At 46.0% G+C, this 20842-nt stretch overlaps 1 protein-coding gene across 1 annotated transcript in view; it reads left to right on the top strand.

Annotated features, from left to right (window-relative positions):
* ugl (ureidoglycolate lyase) overlaps positions 1-13108 on the top strand; it is a gene marked incomplete at its 3' end in the record, with an annotated part of 44561 nt that extends 31453 nt beyond the window's left edge. The window contains exon 18 of the mRNA XM_079531708.1: positions 13032-13108. Coding sequence (XP_079387834.1) covers positions 13032-13108 — 77 coding nt within the window. The remainder of the gene's footprint in view (positions 1-13031) is intronic.
* Positions 13109-20842: the final 7734 nt, after the last annotated feature.

Genomic DNA, 20842 nt, shown 5'->3' with positions numbered 1-20842 from the left:
TTTACTGCGTGGCCCCCTGTGCCCCCCCCCCCCCCCCCCCCCCCCACAAAATGACCGGAACTACTTAATATTTCACCAAAACCAGAGCAGAGCTCCCACCACGGGACTCGGGCAATCAATTAATACTAGAGCTGGGACTCGATTAAAATTTTTAATCTAATTAATCAGAGGCTTTGTAGTTAATTAATCTCGATTAATCGCATTTTAATCGCATATCATTATTTGACCCGAGAACAGTGAGAAAGCTATTTTTTCAAATGGATTTTGGTATACTAGTGAATCAATGAATAGTGAATACATAAGTTTAAGCAATAAAACATTGTTTTTGTAGTAATAATAGGGGTAATAAATTATAATAATATCTCAAATTTAATAATTTATATAGAGCTTTTCTGAGTACCCAAAAAATGCTTTACAAGGGGGACATGATAAATCAAAAACAACTTTATTAGAGGAAAAACACTAAGGAATTAAATAGATGAAATAGCTGGGGAAAGCAATATTGAAGGTTTGGATGGTGGGGGCATGTCTCTGAGAGTTTGGGGAATGCATTCCACAGGGTTGGGGGGGGGGGCTTGGTGCAGCAAATATGTGACATGACCATAACAAAGCACCTCTGTGTTTCTTCCGTGGACATACAGTAACAGCCATTAACAGATTTTACATTTTATTTGGCCATAACCGTTTAGTTAGAAACCATGTCATCTGGTCGGGTCCTTGAATTGCTACTGGTAGTTGGAATAACGTTAGCTCTGATCCATAGTGTTAGAAGGAGGAAAGTAGGCTTGCACATATTTTTTTTGTGCTAAAAACGAGGGGCTGCACAGCCTGCACTTCCGCGGGTGTGAGGGGAAAGGATCAAATTAAGTACCATAGAACTCCTCCTGAGTCCTAACTACGCTAAGGACCAGAGCTACTGTTGTTGACGTTAGCTTCCAGGCTAGGCTCGGTGCAACATGTTTCGCATCGAGCCGATACTGGAGGCTTGACGAGGTGCGGTCTTCGGTGATATGCGAATTCTTTATTGAATAATTGCACACAACTGTGCTGTAATCCACGCTATCATAGGATAGCATTTTAAATCCTATTTCCAATCCACGGGACAAGCAAAGTGATCTCAGCGGCTTCCCCCGGTCTGGTGAACTGTCTGGTGGTGTTATTGTTCCCCCAATGCTGCTGGGGCATACCATTCTGAAGGGGGGTGGTTTCCACTCCCTGTAACAACGGACACTTCACTCGGTGAACTGGGTGGTTCGCCGGTCCATCTGAAAACTGTCCAGTGACAACGTTCTGCGGTGAAAAAAATAGTGCGATTGTAGTAACTTCACAGGACTAGGTTTGTATTCCTCAGTGTGATATTTATTAAGCGTCAGGTAAACACAGTACACAACAGCCTGGCTCTCTGCTCTAGGCTCTCCTAGTAGACTGACTGACTTCCGGTGCTGTCGCTCTATGACTCAAACCTGCATGGAACTCCACTGCCCTCCTGTGGGTGGGCAGGGTAAAACATCTGGTTCACTTCACATTATTACACCCTTTCCCCCTTAAGAAGTCAACCACCCCCACAATGGAAACAAAAACAAAACAAAAAGCAAAAACACACAAAAAAAAAATTCTTCCTCAAGCATCTCTGGACTTTTTCAACCTGCTTCAGACAACCGTATACAATACAATACAGCACTTTACATTCCCCTTTTTTTTTTTTTTTTTACCCAAAACAAATGCCCTAGGTAACCACAAAGTCCTTCAGACGACCTGGCAAGTTTATTCGTCTCTGTGACCGTCTCAGGCCTGCCCCTGTTTCCTCCTGGCCAGATTGTGAGACCACCAGTGGCTCAGCCTCTATCGGTTCAGTGGCAGTCCCTGCCGGCCCAGCAGTAGTCCCATTCGCTTCCTCCCCACTACCGGGCCCAATATTCTCCCTGACCAGGTCGTCTGGAGCCCTGTTACCCAGCAGGGCAGGCTCCTCTGCACAGAATGGTGCCGTCGACTCCCTTTCCATGCCCTTTGCAGGTGCGACCTGTCTGGAACAGACCTGGTCCACATGTCTCCGGACCACTCTTCCATCGGCCAGCATCACTGTATATGACACCGGGCCAGTCACTTTCTCTATGAATCCTGGGACCCATTTTGGTCCATGACTGAAGTTCCTGACCAGCACTGAATCCCCTACTCTAAATCCTCTTCCTTTAGCTCTTTTGTCATGATCGCTTTTCTGTTTCTCCTGTCTGTTAATGACCTTGCGTGCCATATCCGGATGGATCAAATCAAGAGTGCAGCGCAGCTTCCTCCCCAACAGCATTTCGGCAGGCGACAGGCCTGTTGTAGTCTGCGGTGTCACTCTGTAACTAAACAAAACTCTAGCCACTCTAGTTTCCAGGCTTCCCCCTGTACTCATGTTCATCATGCGTTTGAAGATTTGTACTGCCCGCTCCGCAAGACCATTAGTGGAAGCATGATAAGGTGCTGAGGTCACATGTGAGATGCCATTTTTAGTCACAAACTCTTTAAACTCTGCGCTCACAAAGCTAGTGGCATTATCCGAAACCAGAGTCTCTGGCAAGCCATGTGTACTGAAACACTTGCGAAGGCACTCAATAGTCACCGCTGAGGTGGACGAGTTCACTGGATAGACATCCATCCATTTTGAGTGAGCATCAATTAGTATGAAGAACATCTTTCCCATGAAGGGCCCAGCATAATCCACATGTAATCTCTGCCAGGGTCTGTCTGGCCATTCCCAGGGGTGTAATGGGGCCACTGCCGGAACATTCCTGTGTTCCTGACAAACACTGCAGGCTTTAACAGTGTTCTCCACATCTTGATCCATCTTTGGCCACCACACATAGCTCCGTGCTAATGACTTCATTCTTGAAATACCTGGATGGCTTTGATGTAACTGTCGCAGTACATCTGTCTGTCCCTTCTTTGGGACAACTACTCTGGCACCCCACATTACACATCCATTTTCCACACTCAGTTCATTTTTTCGAACTGTATAAGGTGCAAAATCAGCCCCCTCTTGCTCCGGCGGCCAACCTCTTTGCACCATCTCCCTCACTCTTGAGAGCACGGGGTCCTTAGTTGTCCATTTGCGCACCTGCTCTGCTGTCACAAGTGTGATGTCTGATGTCTCCAACATTAGCACTCTCTCCTTTGGTGGACTGGGACCTGGGATCCCTGGCAGAGGCAGACGGCTCAATGCATCTGCATTTCCATGATATTTCCCTGCCTTGTAGATGATGTGGTACTCATAAGCCATCAAGGTTACAGCCCAACGTTGAATACGAGGGGACACGATCTGCGGAATAGCTTTCGACTCATCAAAAAGTGACAACAGGGGTTTGTGATCTGTCACAATAGTAAATGGCCGGCCAAATATGTACTTATGGAACCTGGTCACCCCGAAAATGACAGCCAACCCTTCTTTGTCTAGTTGAGAGTAGTTCCTCTCAGCTGAGGCAAGCGTGCGAGATACAAACCCTATCGGTCTCTCAGTGCCGTTTGGCATGCGGTGAGAAAGTACCGCACCCACCCCGAATGGTGAAGCATCACAAGACAGGACAATGTCCTTCTCTGGGTCATAGTGGACCAACACATCTGCTGACTGCATCAACTGCTTTGAACGCCGGAAAGAGGCTTCCTGCTCCTCTCCCCACTGCCACTTGGCATCTTTCCTGAGTAGCTTGTGGACTGGGGCTAGAACTGTAGATAAGTTTGGCAAAAACTTGTTATAGTAATTTAGCAAACCTAAATAGGCCTTTAATTGTGTCACCGTGGTAGGGGCAGGGGCTTCTTGGATTGCCGCAACCTTATCGTGTACTGGGTGCAACCCAGTGGAGTCCACCTTGTGCCCTAGGAAAATCACTTCCCTGCTCATGAACATGCACTTGGTCCTTTTTAAGCGCAATCCAGCCTGTTCCAATCTTTTGAGCACCTCCTCCAGGGTCTGAAGGTGCTCTCTGTCATTTCGCCCTGTCAGGAGGATGTCATCCAGAAAAACTGCCACGTTCGGAATGCCTTGCAAAACCCCTTCCATAGTGCGCTGGAATATAGCAGGGCTCGAGGAGACCCCGAAAGGCAACACATTGTAAGTGAACAAACCTTTGTGGGTGTTTATGGTCACATACTTTTTTGACTCCTCCTCCAGGGGAATCTGGTGATATGCGTGGCTCATATCCAGCTTGGTGAACTTTTGCCCCCCTGATAGACTGGCGAACAAATCCTCAACTCTTGGGATGGGGTATTTCTCTAACTTGGACACTCTGTTTACCGTCAGTTTATAATCCCCACAGATTCTAACACTGTTGTCAGGTTTTAACACTGGTACTATTGGGGCTGCCCACTCTGCATATTTGACAGGCTGCATTATTTTCTGTTGTACCAAACGTTCAATCTCTGCCTCCACTTTAGCTCTCATTGCATATGGGACTGTTCTGGGCTTGAAAAACCTGGGGGAGGCCTCTTTGTCCACGTAGATTTTGGCTGGGGCCTCATTAAGTCTCCCCAATTCCTCCTTAAAGACCCTGTCATACTGACTGAGCACCCCTTGTAATGAACATCCTTCCCCCTCCTGTATGTGATTTACTGCACTCCAGACTATGCCCAGTTCCCTTATCCACTGTCTGCCCAGAAGACTGGGGCCATTTCCTGGGACTACAACTATTGGTAGTGTCTTAACAGTATCCCTGTACTGTGCTGTAACTTTTACAGTACCCAATGTCTCTACTGGTTGACCTGTGTATGTCTTTAGCTTAAAAGGCCATGGCTTCAGTGGGGGTAATTTACCTTCTTCCCACAGATCTGCAACCTCCTCACTGTTCATCACAGTCACCCCACATCCTGTGTCAAGTTCAAATGTCTTTGTTCCTCCATTCACAGTCAATGTTTCCCTGAAAGGCTCTTCTTTGGTGAGCTCTGTTTCCTCCATTTTATACATTGTGAAAAACACTTCCTCATCATTTGACTCCTCTTTTTCCTCTTCTAGGGTGACATGATGTGCTGCTTGTGTTCTCCCTTGCCTCTCTGACTTTCGCACACCTCCCCCCTTAAACTTTTCAGCCCCTGCAGTCGAACTTTTGGAACGACACACAGCTTGAATGTGCCCTTTCTTACCGCAGCAGTGGCATGTCTCCTGTATGAAACGACACTCATTTGCAATATGCCGCTCACTGCCACACCTGTAGCACGCTCTCCGTTGATCACTCACTGTACGTTGGCTCCGCTGCATCGCCATTTTATGCACCGCCTGGGGGGGCTCCTCCATTTGGAATCGCAAATCCTTCGCATCCCTATTCGCTGTCTCTATCGCCTGTGCAAGTTTCAGCGCCCTGTCGAAGGTCAGCTCCGTCTCCGATAACAGCCTGCGTTGAATGCGGTCATCAGCAATCCCGCAGACGAGTCTATCACGTAACTGCTCCTTCAGTTTGTCCCCATAATTACAATCCTGCGCTAACTTCCTCAGCCCAGCCACAAAGTCCAACACAGTCTCCTCAGGTTTCCTGTTCCTGGAATAAAACTTGAAGCGTTGTACAATCTCGCTCGGTTTAGGATCATAATGTTCCTTTAACAGTGCAACGAGTTCCTCAAACGTCTTGTCCCCCGGTTTATCGGGACTCACCAGATTTCTCATCAGGCTGTAGGTTTGACTTCCCACCGAACTCAGCAAGATTGCTTTCTTCTTATTAGCATCATCAATACCATTGGCAGCAAAAAAATAACCCAACACTTCACAGTATTCCTCCCAAGACTGGGTTTGACTGTTGAAAGGAGCGGTGTTTCCCAAAAGTCCCGCCATAATAACGCCGGCACTTCTTCCTTAATGTCCAACGTCTTTTCAGTTGTTGTAAGTTGTCGTTGTTTTCTTCCTCCACTCAGGTGGCCACTTTTATCCTCGTCGCCATTTATGTAGTAACTTCACAGGACTAGGTTTGTATTCCTCAGTGTGATATTTATTAAGCGTCAGGTAAACACAGTACACAACAGCCTGGCTCTCTGCTCTAGGCTCTCCTAGTAGACTGACTGACTTCCGGTGCTGTCGCTCTATGACTCAAACCTGCATGGAACTCCACTGCCCTCCTGTGGGTGGGCAGGGTAAAACATCTGGTTCACTTCACATTATTACAGCGATTAAAATGCGTAAATTTTTTTAACGCGTTAATTTTTCTGTAGTTAATTAATCTCAATTAACGCGTTAAAGTCCCGGCCCTAATTAATACAGTTGCAACCACTATATTAATGGCAAGTATTTCATACGGCTTAAGTTAAAAACATCTGAACTATCCCTTTAAGGGGCAGGGCTGCACCAGGGAAGGAGTTGGACTCCTCTCTAACAACTCTCTGTAGCGATGATTTAAAAACATCACAATATACTGAACTGTTGTCATGGTGATTTAAAAACATCACAATATACTGAACTGTTGTCATGGTGATTTAAAAACATCACAATATACTGTACTGTTGTCATGGTGATTTAAAAACATCACAATATACTGTACTGTTGTCATGGTGATTTAAAAACATCACAATATACTGTACTGTTGTCATGGTGATTTAAAAACATCACAATATACTGTACTGTTGTCATGGTGATTTAAAAACATCACAATATACTGAACTGTTGTAATGGTGATTTAAAAACATCACAATATACTGTACTGTTGTCATGGTGATTTAAAAACATCACAATATACTGTACTGTTGTCATGGTGATTTAAAAACATCACAATATACTGTACTGTTGTCATGGTGATTTAAAAACATCACAATATACTGTACTGTTGTCATGGTGATTTAAAAACATCACAATATACTGTACTGTTGTCATGGTGATTTAAAAACATCACAATATACTGTACTGTTGTCATGGTGATTTAAAAACATCACAATATACTGAACTGTTGTAATGGTGATTTAAAAACATCACAATATACTGTACTGTTGTCATGGTGATTTAACCCATGTTGACCTGAGATCAGATTCTAAAAATGTCTTCTACATCCTGACAGTTTTCTGAAAAAGCTATGTTTCTATGTCAGTCGTTCTTCGATTTTTCAAAAATAGCAGATCTACAAGCTCATAGCGCGCCACCGAGTGGCGCGCTATGAGCTTGTAGATCTGCTATTTTTCAATAGCACCAAACGGGGTTCCCGCCCACTTGGTTCCTCAGTATTGACAGGAACGGCTCAAGACATTTTAATTTGTATTATTATTTTTTTAACTTTTATTTAACCAGTAAAACCACATTGAGACGGAGTCTCTTCTACATGATTGATTGATTGATTGATTGATTGATTGATTCTTTATTTAAGGGTCATGCTTCCGAAGAAGCCCCGCCCATATATGGACTTACAGGACACTTTTTACACTTTACTTGAACAATTACAATAAACCCACATGACGGTTTGCAAACAATGATCAATTGAATACCAAACTGACACTCCAGATCCTTCCAAGGCAGATTACATAACATATAACATAAAATAAAATACAAGTGGGAACTAGACCGGCCAAGAGGCAGAAATAAAATGACACTTCAATACCACATCATAAATGTTACATTTTGGACCAGTCAATAAAACATCCATAATAAAACACCACCAAAGTCCTAATCTTTTAGTAGCAAAATACACAATATACAAAATCTAAACCGATATAATAAATATATAGGCATAACAGAGGCTAGTACATATCCAAACATAAATATAGGCTAGTTGTTTTACAGACGGGTAAAAGGGCAGTTGTTTTACAGACGGGTAAAAGGGCAGTTGTTTTACAGACGGGTAAAAGGGCAGTTGTCAGTTGTTTTACAGACGGGTAAAAGGGCAGTTGTTTTACAGACGGGTAAAAGGGCAGTTGTTTTACAGACGGGTAAAAGGGCAGTTGTTTTACAGACGGGTAAAAGGGCAGTTGTTTTACAGACGGGTAAAAGGGGCAGTTGTTTTACAGACGGGTAAAAGGGCAGTTTTACAGACGGGGTAAAAGGGCAGTTGTTTTACAGACGGGTAAAAGGGCAGTTGTTTTACAGACGGGTAAAAGGGCAGTTGTTTTACAGACGGGTAAAAGGGCAGTTGTTTTACAGACGGGTAAAAGGGCAGTTGTTTTACAGACGGGTAAAAGGGCAGTTGTTTTACAGACGGGTGAAAGGGGCAGTTGTTTTACAGACAGGTAAAAGGGCAGTTGTTCTACAGACTGGTAAAAGGGCAGTTGTTTTACAGACGGGTAAAAGGGCAGTTGTTCTACAGACAGGTAAAAGGGCAGTTGTTTTACAGACGGGTAAAAGGGCAGTTGTTTTACAGACGGGTAAAAGGGCAGTTGTTTTACAGACGGGTAAAAGGGCAGTTGTTTTACAGACGGGTAAAAGGGCAGTTGTTTTACACACGGGTAAAGGGCAGTTGTTTTACAGACGGGTAAAAGGGCAGTTGTTTTACAGACGGGTAAAGGGGCAGTTGTTTTACAGACAGGGTAAAAGGGCAGTTGTTTTACAGACGGGTAAAAGGGCAGTTGTTTTACAGACGGGTAAAAAGGCAGTTGTTTTACAGACGGGTAAAAAGGCAGTTGTTTTACAGACAGGTAAAAGGGCAGTTGTTTTACAGACGGGTAAAAGGTCAGTTGTTTTACAGACGGGTAAAAGGGCAGTTGTTTTACAGACGGGTGAAAGGGGCAGTTGTTTTACAGACAGGTAAAAGGGCAGTTGTTCTACAGACAGGTAAAAGGGCAGTTGTTTTACAGACGGGTAAAAGGGCAGTTGTTTTACAGACAGGTAAAAGGGCAGTTGTTCTACAGACAGGTAAAAGGGCAGTTGTTTTACAGACGGGTAAAAGGGCAGTTGTTTTACAGACGGGTAAAAGGGCAGTTGTTTTACAGACGGGTAAAAGGGCAGTTGTTTTACAGACGGGTAAAAGGGCAGTTGTTTTACACACGGGTAAAGGGCAGTTGTTTTACAGACGGGTAAAGGGGCAGTTGTTTTACAGACAGGGTAAAAGGGCAGTTGTTTTACACACGGGTAAAGGGCAGTTGTTTTACAGACGGGTAAAAGGGCAGTTGTTTTACAGACGGGTAAAAGGGCAGTTGTTTTACACACGGGTAAAGGGCAGTTGTTTTACAGACGGGTAAAGGGGCAGTTGTTCTACAGACGGGTAAAAGGGCAGTTGTTTTACAGACGGGTAAAGGGGCAGTTGTTTTACAGACAGGGTAAAAGGGCAGTTGTTTTACAGACGGGTAAAAGGGCAGTTGTTTTACAGACGGGTAAAAAGGCAGTTGTTTTACAGACGGGTAAAAAGGCAGTTGTTTTACAGACAGGTAAAAGGGCAGTTGTTTTACAGACGGGTAAAGGGGCACTTGTTTTACAGACGGGTAAAAGGGCAGTTGTTTTACAGACGGGTAAAAGGGCAGTTGTTTTACAGACGGGTAAAAGGGCAGTTGTTTTACAGACTGGTAAAAGGGCAGTTGTTTTACAGACGGGTAAAAGGGCAGTTGTTTTACAGAAGGGTAAAAGGGCAGTTGTTTTACAGACGGGTAAAAGGGCAGTTGTTTTACAGACGGGTAAAGGGGCAGTTGTTTTACAGACGGTTAAAAGGGCAGTTGTTTGACAGACGGGTAAAAGGGCAGTTGTTTTACAGACGGGTAAAAGGGCAGTTGTTTTACAGACGGGTAAAAGGGCAGTTGTTTTACAGACGGGTAAAAGGGCAGTTGTTTTACAGAAGGGTAAAAGGGCAGTTGTTTTACAGACGGGTAAAAAAAAGTACAATATACTGTACTGTTGTCATGGTGATTTAACCCATGTTGACCTGAGATCAGATTCTAAAAATGTCTTCTACATCCTGACAGTTTTCTGAAAAAGCTATGTTTCTATGTCAGTCGTTCTTCGATTTTTCAAAAATAGCAGATCTACAAGCTCATAGCGCGCCACTGAGTGGCGCGCTATGAGCTTGTAGATCTGCTATTTTTCAATAGCACCAAACGGGGTTCCCGCCCACTTGGTTCCTCAGTATTGACAGGAACGGCTCAAGACATTTTAATTTGTATTATTATTTTTTTAACTTTTATTTAACCAGTAAAACCACATTGAGACGGAGTCTCTTCTACATGATTGATTGATTGATTGATTGATTGATTGATTCTTTATTTAAGGGTCATGCTTCCGAAGAAGCCCCGCCCATATATGGACTTACAGGACACTTTTTACACTTTACTTGAACAATTACAATAAACCCACATGACGGTTTGCAAACAATGATCAATTGAATACCAAACTGACACTCCAGATCCTTCCAAGGCAGATTACATAACATATAACATAAAATAAAATACAAGTGGGAACTAGACCGGCCAAGAGGCAGAAATAAAATGACACTTCAATACCACATCATAAATGTTACATTTTGGACCAGTCAATAAAACATCCATAATAAAACACCTCAAAGTACCTATGAAATAAATACAACACATCACCAAAGTCCTAATCTTTTAGTAGCAAAATACACAATATACAAAATCTAAACCGATATAATAAATATATAGGCATAACAGAGGCTAGTACATATCCAAACATAAATATAGGCTAGTTGTTTTACAGACGGGTAAAAGGGCAGTTGTTTTACAGACGGGTAAAAGGGCAGTTGTTTTACAGACGGGTAAAAGGGCAGTTGTTTTACAGACGGGTAAAAGGGCAGTTGTTTTACAGACGGGTAAAAGGGGCAGTTGTTTTACAGACGGGTAAAAGGGCAGTTTTACAGACGGGGTAAAAGGGCAGTTGTTTTACAGACGGGTAAAAGGGCAGTTGTTTTACAGACGGGTAAAAGGGCAGTTGTTTTACAGACGGGTAAAGGGGCAGTTGTTTTACAGACGGGTAAAAGGGCAGTTGTTTTACAGACGGGTAAAAGGGCAGTTGTTTTACAGATGGGTGAAAGGGGCAGTTGTTTTACAGACAGGTAAAAGGGCAGTTGTTCTACAGACAGGTAAAAGGGCAGTTGTTTTACAGACGGGTAAAAGGGCAGTTGTTTTACAGACGGGTAAAAGGGCAGTTGTTCTACAGACAGGTAAAAGGGCAGTTGTTTTACAGACGGGTAAAAGGGCAGTTGTTTTACAGACGGGTAAAAGGGCAGTTGTTTTACAGACGGGTAAAAGGGCAGTTGTTTTACAGACGGGTAAAAGGGCAGTTGTTTTACACACGGGTAAAGGGCAGTTGTTTTACAGACGGGTAAAAGGGCAGTTGTTTTACAGACGGGTAAAGGGGCAGTTGTTTTACAGACAGGGTAAAAGGGCAGTTGTTTTACAGACTGGTAAAAGGGCAGTTGTTTTACAGACGGGTAAAAGGGCAGTTGTTTTACAGAAGGGTAAAAGGGCAGTTGTTTTACAGACGGGTAAAAGGGCAGTTGTTTTACAGACGGGTAAAGGGGCAGTTGTTTTACAGACGGTTAAAAGGGCAGTTGTTTGACAGACGGGTAAAAGGGCAGTTGTTTTACAGACGGGTAAAAGGGCAGTTGTTTTACAGACGGGTAAAAGGGCAGTTGTTTTACAGACGGGTAAAAGGGCAGTTGTTTTACAGACGGGTAAAAGGGCAGTTGTTTTACAGACAGGGTAAAAGGGCAGTTGTTTTACAGACGGGTAAAAGGGGCAGTTGTTTTAAAGAGGGGTAAAAGGGCAGTTGTTTTACAGAAGGGTAAAAGGGCAATTGTTTTACAGATGGGTAAAAGGGGCAGTTGTTTTACAGACGGGTAAAAGGGCAATTGTTTTACGGACGGGTAAAAGGGGCAGTTGTTTTACAGACGGGTAAAAGGGCAGTTGTTTTACAGACGGGTAAAAGGGCAGTTGTTTTACAGACGGGTAAAAGGGCAATTGTTTTACAGACGGGTAAAGGGGCAGTTGTTTTACAGACAGGGTAAAAGGGCAGTTGTTTTACAGACGGGTAAAAGGGGCAGTTGTTTTACAGAGGGGTAAAAGGGCAGTTTTTTTACAGACAGGTAAAAGGGCAGTTGTTTTACGGACGGGTAAAAGGGCAGTTGTTTTACAGAAGGGTAAAAGGGCAGTTGTTTTACAGACGGGTAAAAGGGCAGTTGTTTTACAGACTGGTAAAAGGGCAGTTGTTTTACAGACGGGTAAAAGGGCAGTTGTTTTACAGACGGGTAAAAGGGCAGTTGTTTTACAGACGGGTAAAAGGGCAGTTGTTTTACAGACGGGTAAAGGGGCAGTTGTTTTACAGACGGGTAAAAGGGCAGTTGTTTTACAGACTGGTAAAAGGGCAGTTGTTTTACAGACGGGTAAAGTGCAGTTGTTTTACAGACGGGTAAAAGGGCAGTTGTTTTACAGACAGGGTAAAAGGGCAGTTGTTTTACAGACTGGTAAAAGGGCAGTTGTTTTACAGACGGGTAAAGGGCAGTTGTTTTACAGACGGGTAAAAGGGCAGTTGTTTTACAGACAGGGTAAAAGGGCAGTTGTTTTACAGACGGGTAAAAGGGCAGTTGTTTTACAGACAGGGTAAAAGGGCAGTTGTTTTACAGACGGGTAAAAGGGCAGTTTTACAGACAGGGTAAAAGGGCAGTTGTTTTACAGACGGGTAAAAGGGCAGTTGTTTTACAGACGGGTAAAAGGGCAGTTGTTTTACAGACGGGTAAAAGGGCAGTTGTTTTACAGACGGGTAAAGTGCAGTTGTTTTACAGACGGGTAAAGGGGCAGTTGTTTTACAGACAGGGTAAAAGGGCAGTTGTTTTACAGACGGGTAAAAGGGGCAGTTGTTTTACAGAGGGGTAAAAGGGCAGTTTTTTTACAGACAGGTAAAAGGGCAGTTGTTTTACAGACGGGTAAAAGGGCAGTTGTTTTACAGACGGGTAAAAGGGCAGTTGTTTTACAGAAGGGTAAAAGGGCAGTTGTTTTACAGACGGGTAAAAGGGCAGTTGTTTTACAGACGGGTAAAAGGGCAGTTGTTTTACAGACGGGTAAAAGGGCAGTTGTTTTACAGACGGGTAAAAGGGCAGGGGCTGAAGCCCCCTTTGATGTCTATGTGTGCACGTCCCTGGTCTGGTGATCGTCAGCCAAGTCTCCTGAGGAGGCGGAGTCTCCTGAGGAGGCGGAGTCTGAAACCTGTCCTGGACGGCGTATCTGGACGTAAAACCAGAGAATGTTACGTACATAATTATAATCTCTCTAAAAAAGTAAACCAAACGATCACCATGGCAACGCCATCGCTCTGCACCGCATGGTGACGTCACTCTACGCCACAGATATATATTTATAGAAGAGCTGGACGGCCGTTCGGGAGCCGCTACAAACACGTGAACACCGACCGACGATGTACGACAGCATGAACGATGACGACGATAGCTCCTCCCCCCACAGCAGCAGCAGCTCCTCCCCCTCCCACGGCAGCGAGCAGGACGCCGAGAGCCTCGACGGAGGACCGCCGCGACAACGAACCCCGAACGACGCCCTGGAGACCCTCGACGAACGCGAGCGGCGCCGCCATGACGACGACGTCCAGCTCCTGGACGAGCTCCACCGGGACTACCGCACGCTGAAGCGCGAGCGGCGCCGGCGGCAGCTCTACAACACCCACTGCCAGGACGTCATCGGCAAGCAGCGCCGCGAGATCCTCCGGCTGCGGCAGCGGCAGGCCGACATCCAGCACGGCATGGCGGCGTCCGAGGAGCGCCAGGACCACGAGGCCGCGCAGCGCCTCGCCCTCCTGCTGGACATGGACGACATCGACGAGGCCGCGGAGCGCGAGAGGCGGCGGCAGAGGCGGCTGGACGAGGAGATCGCCAAGCTGACCCGCGTCCTGAAGAAGAGGGCCCAGACCGCGGCGGGGCAGGAGAGCCGCGCGGGAGACACCCGGCGGGGCATCGTCACGCTCGACCACCGCCTGGAGGCGGCGCTGTCGTCCTTCGGCGAGCGGCGGGCCGAGAACAGCCGCGCCCGCGACGAACTGGACATCCTGCGGAAGGAGCGCCTGCACTTCCAGGAGTTCTATGTGCGGCTGGACGGCGAGCTGCGCGCCGTGCGCCGCCAGGTCATGGAGGTGATCGGCCTGACCAACACGCTGTACGACGCGCGCGTCGACGCGCAGCGCAGGGCAGCGGAGGTGCGCCAGGCCGCGGCGCGTGAGCTGGAGGGCCACGCCGCGCGCCTCCGGGAGCAGGGCCGCGTGCTGGCCGCGCAGCAGAGACACAGGGGATTCACGGCCGCCAAGACCCACGAGAGGCTCGGGGGCGACGCCGAAGAGCGGCGCTGGGTGGAGCGGCGGGGCGGCGAGGCCTGGGACAGCCTGGAGGAGGTGTTCCTGAGGATCAAGGCCGTCACGGGGGAGTACGCCATGGGCCTGGAGGCGCTGGCCCAGCGCTTCGTCCAGGGGGAGGAGCTCAACGCCACGCTGGCCCGCACCATCGCCGAGCAGGTGGCGAGCATGGCACGGATGAGGGAGCACGTCCGCGTCACCGAGGACGAGATGAGGCGCATCCGGGAGGAGGACGTGGACGCCGAGCTGCGCCACCTGGAGGCGCTGCGGCGCACCGAGGACGAGCAGAACAAGCTGGACGCCAAGATCAAGGAGACCGTGGCGCTGCTAAACAGCACCAACAGCGTCATGGAGCAGATCAAGGAGCTGGTGGACGGCATCCTGAACGGCGTGGCTAAGACGGAGCGCCAGGCCATGGAGGAGAAGCTGCAGAGCCTGGGCATCACCGAGGACAACATCGTCTCCTACCTGGAGCTGGTGGAGAAGAAAACCGGAGAACTGCTGGTGTGGCAGGCCACCTTCAAGCCCAAGGACAAGACGGAGGCCGAGGACATGGAGGCCGAGGCGGTCAAGTTCGAGAACTACGTGGCGTCCACCGACGACGGATGCTGAGGATTTTTTCTTTTTTTGGGGGGGGGGTCGTCTCGTTTGAGGCTCACGGCACGCTATATAGCCCACCTACCTCCCCCCCCAACCGACGTTAGACGTCTTGGTGAAGACGAGTCTATGGACTTAAAGCGGTGACGTAAAAAAAAACAGTGGACACCCCCCCCGCCCCCTCCCCTCACTTCACAGGAGTGTGATTTTTTGTTTATTTTACCGCCGGCTGACGCGTGCCGCTCAAAAAGCATCTTGTACGGTTCTTGGAGATGCTTCGAGAAGAGATGATTCAGAACAAGATGATTCAGAACAAGATGATTCAGAATAAAGAGATGATTCAGAACAAGATGATTCAAAACAAGATGATTCAGAATAAAGAGATGATTCAGAACAAGATGATTCAGAACAAGATGATTCAGAACAAGATGATTCAGAATAAAGAGATGATTCAGAACAAGATGATTCAAAACAAGATGATTCAGAATAAAGAGATGATTCAGAACAAGATGATTCAGAACAAGATGATTCAGAACAAGATGATTCAGAATAAAGAGATGATTCAGAACAAGATGATTCAGAACAAGATGATTCAGAACAAAGAGATGATTCAGAACAAGATGATTCAGAACAAAGAGATGATTCAGAACAAGATGATTCAGAATAAACAGATGATTCAGAACAAGATGATTCAGAATAAACAGATGATTCAGAACAAGATGATTCAGAATAAAGAGATGATTCAGAATAAAGAGATGATTCAGAACAAGATGATTCAGAATAAAGAGATGATTCAGAACAAGATGATTCAGAATAAAGAGATGATTCAGAACAAGATGATTCAGAACAAAGAGATGATTCAGAACAAGATGATTCAGAACAAAGAGATGATTCAGAACAAAGAGATGATTCAGAACAAGATGATTCAGAACAAGATGATTCAGAACAAAGAGATGATTCAGAACAAGATGATTCAGAACAAAGAGATGATTCAGAACAAGATGATTCAGAACAAAGAGATGATTCAGAACAAAGAGATGATTCAGAACAAGATGATTCAGAACAAAGAGATGATTCAGAATAAGATGATTCAGAACAAAGAGATGATTCAGAACAAGATGATTCAGAACAAAGAGAGGATTCAGAACAAGATGATTCAGAATAAGATGATTCAGAACAAGATGATTCAGAACAAAGAGATGATTCAGAATAAGATGATTCAGAACAAAGAGAGGATTCAGAACAAGATGATTCAGAATAAGATGATTCAGAACAAGATGATTCAGAACAAAGAGATGATTCAGAACAAGATGATTCAGAACAAAGAGATGATTCAGAACAAGATGATTCAGAACAAAGAGATGATTCAGAACAAGATGATTCAGAACAAGATGATTCAGAACAAAGAGAGGATTCAGAACAAGATGATTCAGAATAAGATGATTCAGAACAAGATGATTCAGAACAAAGAGATGATTCAGAATAAGATGATTCAGAACAAAGAGAGGATTCAGAACAAGATGATTCAGAACAAAGAGATGATTCAGAACAAAGAGATGATTCAGAACAAGATGATTCAGAACAAGATGATTCAGAACAAAGAGAGGATTCAGAACAAGATGATTCAGAATAAGATGATTCAGAACAAGATGATTCAGAACAAGATGATTCAGAACAAGATGATTCAGAACAACCACAGAGCATGGATCGGTTCTTGGAGTTGCTTGGAGATGATGCAGAATAGCACAAAGCAGCGGGTTCTGTTCGGGACCCACTCTGGATCAGAGCCCCCACGCGGAGGTCTGGACAGTGTTCACGGCCCACCCATCCACCCATATGGGTGTGGGCCCACCCATCCACCCATCTGGGTCAGATGTGCGTTTCCAGAACATATTTATTCTTAATGTACAATGTTTTAGTTTAGTTTTAGTTTTTTACATTTTTCTTCTTAAGGGACGATATAGCCCCTCCTATACACAGGTTTAATGTTTGTTTTTTGTTCAATGTTTGTTTTTAAAAACGCCGTTGACAATGAAGGGAACATCCACGTCATCTTGTCCCTAAACACAAACATTAAATGCCATTAACAATAAAGAGAATTTAATGTTTGTTTTGGCACCGTTTGTTTTACATCACCTAATGGACATGAGTTAGACTTTAATATATTAGCGCCCCTCACTTCACACAGGTGTGATTTTTCATGTTTTTGTTTTTAGCTGTCTGTGATTAGCAGGTGTGTTGGTGCCTAGTAGTAGCCTGGTAAAACCGCTCCCCCTGGTGGACATGTCTGTGATTAGCAGGCGCGTGCTCGTTTCGTGAACACGCCCGCGGGCGACTAGACCGGGATTTTGTTGAGCTTTTCTTTATTTTTCTACTCTACGCGTCCCGCGCCCCTCGTGAGCAGACCTGTCTGTGAGCCAGGCCACGGACCTGTCTGTGAGCCAGGCCACGGACCTGTCTGTGAGCCAGGCCACGGACCTGTCTGTGAGCCAGGCCACGGACCTGTCTGTGAGCCAGGCCACGGGCCTGTCTGTGAGCCAGGCCACGGGCCTGTCTGTGAGCCAGGCCACGGGCCTGTCTGTGAGCCAGGCCACGGGCCTGTCTGTGAGCCAGGCCACGGGCCTGTCTGTGAGCCAGGCCACGGGCCTGTCTGTGAGCCAGGCCACGGGCCTGTCTGTGAGCCAGGCCACGGGCCTGTCTGTGAGCCAGGCCACGGGCCTGTCTGTGAGCCAGGCCACGGGCCTGTCTGTGAGCCAGGCCACGGGCCTGTCTGTGAGCCAGGCCACGGGCCTGTCTGTGAGCCAGGCCACGGGCCTGTCTGTGAGCCAGGCCACGGGCCTGTCTGTGAGCCAGGCCACGGGCCTGTCTGTGAGCCAGGCCACGGGCCTGTCTGTGAGCCAGGCCACGGGCCTGTCTGTGAGCCAGGCCACGGGCCTGTCTGTGAGCCAGGCCACGGGCCTGTCTGTGAGCCAGGCCATGGGCCTGTCTGTGAGCCAGGCCACGGGCCTGTCTGTGAGCCAGGCCACGGACCTGTCTGTGAGCCAGGCCACGGACCTGTCTGTGAGCCAGGCCACAAATCGCTGCCCGTCTGAAAAGAGCCTTACAAAGACGTGTTAATAAAGTGTAAATATGGAGACACAAGGTTTGTGTCCCGACAGCTTGATGACTGTCAACTAAAACAAAGACAACTAACACTTCATGTTGACTGAAACAAAACCAAAGAAAAGTAGTGCTGCAGTTATTATTATGAAATTACATCCGATCAGCGATTATTTGCAGAATCTGCTGATACCGATTCTGATATTATGCAGAGGACCACAATGGAAACAAGCCTATAGGCCCTGTAGAAGCTTATTGGCCCAAAGCCTGTTCATAAAGTATTCAATCAATCAGTAAATAGCCTATATAATATTTTCCAAATGTCTGTTTTCACAACTGAATGACACGAGTACACAAATTAAATGTAGACAGGTTTTATCATATTTGATTTGGATTTTGTTCTAGACTAGACTCACTTTATTAAGAGTGATTTATTTTATTTTTTTGTTGGTGAAAACTGATTAAATAACCTGGATTATTTTGACACCGTTCCGTAACCGATATTGCATTTGTATGGCCGATATGTCCCATTATGTTATTATGATATGCATTATATCATGTGTGACCTCTCCTATTCTGCCTGCTGTCTCATCAAAGATTGACGCAAGTCCAGGTTGGAGTAGTTGTTAGAGTGTGGTTTATTCACCTGAGAAAGCACAGTTGGGACACACAACCACAGCTCAGACACAGTAACACATGTGGTCATCTCCCTCAGTATGGAGTTCCTCTGTACTGACATAGTGATCGTATAGTGGTTATTTGTTTTTACATAGTCTGACAAAAATACAAAATACAAACATTCCCTTAAATACATGAATTCAAGTACAGCAGAATAATTCCCCTCTAAAACTCCATTTCTATGTAAGTGGGAAGCAATGAACATTAGTGCCACCCACTGAAATAAATGCAAAAACAACAACATTACAGATGCACAGGACATACCTGAGAAAGCACAGTTGGGACACACAACCACAGCTCAGACACAGTAACACATGTGGTCATCTCCTGTTCAGACACAACATACTCCATGTCAGAGAATTCTTATGTAACACAGGCTACACAGCACACTAGCAGAGCTAGCTAACATGCTAACCGTTTTTTACACACAATGAATGAAATAAGAAATGTCATACCATGAAATACAAAAACGAGTGTTACTGAATAACATTATGTAAACATAAGTGCATATCTGGTCACTTATATGAAGCTTAGATGTTTGTAATTAATTTGTTTGTGCCTGAGCAAACAGGAGACCATCTTACCCTCAGTATGGAGTTCCTCTGTACTGAGGATTACCCACAATGCAACACAACATCTTGTGTTGCATCAAAACCAAATGTATTACATACAAAACGAAATAAATTAGCCATGGCTGTGTCCCAAGTTTAACATAATTGAACTATAAAGAAAGTATTTCTTAACACTGTTACATACACCCCCCTTAAATTATGTTAAATTCTTGTGCAAATCTCTCATTAACCAAAAAACAAAAACATCTTGACCAGTGACCACTCAAAAAAAGAGTGAATGAAACAGAGCGCCGACGTATTACAGTCAATACAACATCCTCCTGTAAGGAGTGCAAAAGAATAGGGCAACCCCACACTTCCCACAGACCGATAGAAGATGCCATTTACACCTCCTGAACATCTTAGCCCACATTGCACACTTCAAACAAAAATGACAGTCACAAATCACTATCCCAAAACAAGGCTCATCAGAAACTTAGACTTCCAACGAAAACAGAAAAAAAACTCTGGTTACTTAGACCACAAACGTACTCTCAAAGTGGTTCAAAACAGAACTCGAAGGTGAGGTATCCTCAACCTCTTGTGGCGACATTTCACAAATCAATCTTTTAGGAGGTCTGACATGTCTCCCAACCCTGGTAGTGACTGCACCAGCTTGACCTGCACTTACACCCTGAGGCTGTGTGCAAACAACTTCCTGGCTAACATCATGTAAGAGATCTAAGTGAGACACACTGACTGAGTCTAGATCAGGTGAGTGAGCTACAATGACAGGGGAAGGGGCTGTCTCAGGAGCTACACTGACAGGGACTGAATCAGGAGAAGGGAATGTAACGGCAGTGACAGGGTCAGGGAAAGTGACTGCATTGGTAGGGATGGGTTCAGGGGAAGGGACTGCACCGGCTGGGATGGGGTCCGATCCATCAGGGGTATCGGCTATGTCACCAGAGAGGGAATCACTTCCTGCAGCCATGGAGAGAACTTCATCCACATCACTCCCATCAACAGAGTCCTCAATCTCAGGAGTATTCATGAGCCAATCCATAGTCTGGACATTACGATCCTCACCACCAGCTGCCACTGACTCCTGGCCACTTCCATCGGCTACGACACTGAGATCCGACCCAACAAGGGAGATCGGAGGTTCATCCTCATCCAAATTCAGGAAATTCACTGGGAGAAGAAGGTTCCTGTGCACAACTTTCTCCTTGCCTGTCTGCGCGTTTTTTATCCTGTACACGTTGATGTCAGGTCTCACTGACACAACGTCATAAGGAGCCGAGTCCCATCTGTCAGAGAGCTTCCTTTTGCCCTTTTCACCACGAGTGGCCAGCAACACCCTATCGCCCACATCCAACGAAGAGCCTTTGACTCGGCGGTTGTATATTCTGGCGTGACGTGCTTGCTCTTGGAGGCTGTGTCTTCGAGCAATCTCTGCGGCTGCACACAAGTCCCGCCTCAAGCGAGAAACAAACTCAGTGCGGCTGACCACCTTGTCATCCTGGCGGACATGTTGGAACATGATGTCAATGGGAAGACGCGGGACTCGCCCGAACATCAGGAAGAAGGGGGCAAAGCCGGTGGTCTCGTGGACTGTACAGTTGTAGCAGAAGGTCAATGTCTGTAGCATCTGTGGCCATCTGGCTTTTGCTGTAGGGGGCAGGAC

The sequence above is a fragment of the Electrona antarctica genome, assembly GCF_951216825.1.
Source record: "Electrona antarctica genome assembly, contig: scaffold_251, whole genome shotgun sequence".
In the NCBI taxonomy this organism is placed as follows: Eukaryota; Metazoa; Chordata; class Actinopteri; order Myctophiformes; family Myctophidae; genus Electrona; species Electrona antarctica.
This window is presented reverse-complemented; position numbering and strand designations above follow the sequence as displayed.